The following is a 2,386-nucleotide window of genomic DNA, read 5'->3' as shown; positions in this document are numbered from 1 at the left end:
TTGACAACTTTCAACATTAAATATTCAACTACACACAACATTTATTTTATGCACGACTCACTTATCCATTCTCATCTCATTTGGTTTGTACTACAATTTTAATGTAGGAATCCCATTGGTCACTTTTGATCTACTTCATTATTACTCTGTCTAGGAAAATCAATATTTTGACATAAGGATAAATTTTTACTTTGAATCTTCTGAAAATATAAATGAACATTAATTTAAACTACTAAAACCACAAAACTTTCATTAAATTGTCAAAGAAACATGATATCCATTCTCAACATAAATCAAACCCAATATAAGACTAAATCAAAATACCACAAACTAACAAAAAAAACCTTAATAATACTATAATAGTCTTAATAAATTGACACACCAAATCAAATTAAGTCAAACAAACTAATTAACCATTAATTATATGAATTAATTTCATGTTCTAGGCTTCATTTTCCCTTCATTGGCCATCTTGAAAAGGTGAGCTTGTGTTGCTGCAGCCTTGTTGGAGTGAAGTGATGATGCAAACCTCTCCCTGACTTGGTCAGTTGTGTAAGGGAACTTGTGGTTGACTAAGGAATTGAGAAATGAAGCAGTGCCTTCTCTGTAGAGTTCTCCTAGTCCATCAGTTCTTGTGTTGGAAAGTGCTTGTGGTAAGGTTAGACCAGGACTAAAACCTGGAACACTGTTAGTTATTCCAAATGCATTTCCTGTTGTTCCCCACCAACCAAGAATTCCCCATATGATTCCTGGATGACTCCTCCAGTAGCTGAAAAATCACATAACAAGTTCATATGAATGTGGTCATATATATATTTTATGTGGATGTTCCTCATATAATATTTGTTTTTGAATTGTCCAACTTGACACTAATATCTTTTAATAGGAGGATTAATTGCATTTCTATTAAATATGAAAGGGTATAAAGGTCATTTAAAATAATAATATAACAAACTTTTTAAGACAAAAAAAATTGGATTCTTTAATGTTTTAAAATAAGAATTAATAAATGTACTTTTTATAGAGAAAGAGAGACACAACTCTTGTCTCTAGCTATACTAAAATTAAATGTAGCTTTCTTTTTCTAACAATAACAACAATATATCATGTTATTTGAAACATATATTAAATAGTAGGTAACATTAACATTAATGTGTGAAAGAAACTTACTTGCATGTTCCAGTGAAGGGAGATGAGGAAGGAAAGAAAGGTGGTGAGGGAATTGTAGGAGTGCCTGGATCAATTGGTGTGGATGGATCAGATGGTGGAGTTAGAGTTGGAGGGCTACCACTTGATGGTGGAGAGTTATAGTATCCACCTCTTGATGGAGGGTTTGATGGTGTTGGATTATGTGATGGTGTTGATGGAGTTGAAGGATCATGTGGTGGTGGTGATGGTGATGATCCACAGTTTCTACTGGGTGGTGTTGATGGTGTTGGATTGTAATAACCTCCACCATTTCCATGTGAAGGTGGTGATGAGCTTCCATGAGATGAGGGAGGAGAACTCCTATGTGGACCTGCATTAAATTAAACACATCAATCAAGTTTTCAAAATGAGGTTTAGGGTTCCATCCTGCTATTAACATTTTTCCTTGTTAATAAAATATAAATTTTCTATGAACTTTTAGCTGAACAGATGCCAGCAGGTGTCAACATAGTTGAGATGACAGTTGTTCATAGCGTTGTTTTTGCACTTTCAATTTTATTTTAAAACAATCTTAATACTTACTCTCTTTAACTTTATTTATCAGTAAAAATAGATCAAAGAAAGTTGATGTATATATAAATAAAGTCGAACGAAGTACTATGCTAAAATATCAAACAATGCTTAGCATAAATATTGGAGAAATATAAATTCCACAACGTTAGATAATTACATAGAGAATCAGTGAAACCAGCTGAAGGATTTCCTGAATGTGGATCTGTAGTGTAGAAGTTTTTCTGATCTTCAACAGTTGTGGACATCACAGAAACCACAAGGTTCTGAGAAAGAAGTCCAACAAGCAAAGCAAACATGGAAAATGAAACATAGCTTATTTTCCTCTCCATCTTTTCTAGCTTCTTAGAAGAAAGAGAGTGAAGATTTTGAAGTGGTGTTGTGAAGTGTTGAGCTAGTAGAGAATTATATAAAACAGTTCATACACAGACTGAAGTAAATATTAGCAGGTGGGAAGAGTATATGGTTAGTTGATGTTTGGCAGACTGCATTTACTCAATAGTCAATACTATAAAATTCTCTATTTCTTTATTTTTATTTTTATTTAGAGTGAAAAAATGGGCTGCAATCCAAAATAGAGAAAATCTTAAAATTTATTAAATATTTTAAAAATTATTTTTATTTGTTTATCTCCAATAGTATTAGCTAGATCAAATATAAATTTAAT

General features: G+C 32.1%; 1 protein-coding gene across 1 annotated transcript; it reads right to left on the bottom strand.

The window, feature by feature from the left end:
• Positions 1-223: 223 nt before the first annotated feature.
• On the bottom strand, positions 224-2,125 carry LOC101494556 (protodermal factor 1). Its single transcript, XM_004513668.4, has 3 exons — positions 1,880-2,125; positions 1,171-1,519; positions 224-769 (listed from the first exon to the last, which is right to left on the bottom strand). Exons 1-3 carry the CDS (start codon positions 2,049-2,051, stop codon positions 436-438), a joined length of 855 nt encoding a protein of 284 aa, XP_004513725.1. The 5' UTR covers positions 2,052-2,125; the 3' UTR covers positions 224-435.
• Between the last annotated feature and the right edge of the window lie 261 nt (positions 2,126-2,386).

Source organism: Cicer arietinum, chromosome 5 (assembly GCF_000331145.2).
Source record: "Cicer arietinum cultivar CDC Frontier isolate Library 1 chromosome 5, Cicar.CDCFrontier_v2.0, whole genome shotgun sequence".
Classification (NCBI taxonomy): domain Eukaryota; kingdom Viridiplantae; phylum Streptophyta; class Magnoliopsida; order Fabales; family Fabaceae; genus Cicer; species Cicer arietinum.
Note: the sequence above shows the minus strand (reverse complement) of the source record. Positions and strands in the feature narration are given on the sequence as shown.

Bases quoted from the DNA above. Each gene is read 5' to 3' on its own strand.
- LOC101494556 (XM_004513668.4), bottom strand. From the start codon at position 2,051: ATGGAGAGGAAAATAAGCTATGTTTCATTTTCCATGTTTGCTTTGCTT. The intron at 1,520-1,879 runs GTAATTATCTAA...AATTTAATGCAG, and splicing joins TGGTTTCACTGATTCTCTAT to GTCCACATAGGAGTTCTCCT. The intron at 770-1,170 runs GTAAGTTTCTTT...GTGATTTTTCAG, and splicing joins CCCTTCACTGGAACATGCAA to CTACTGGAGGAGTCATCCAG.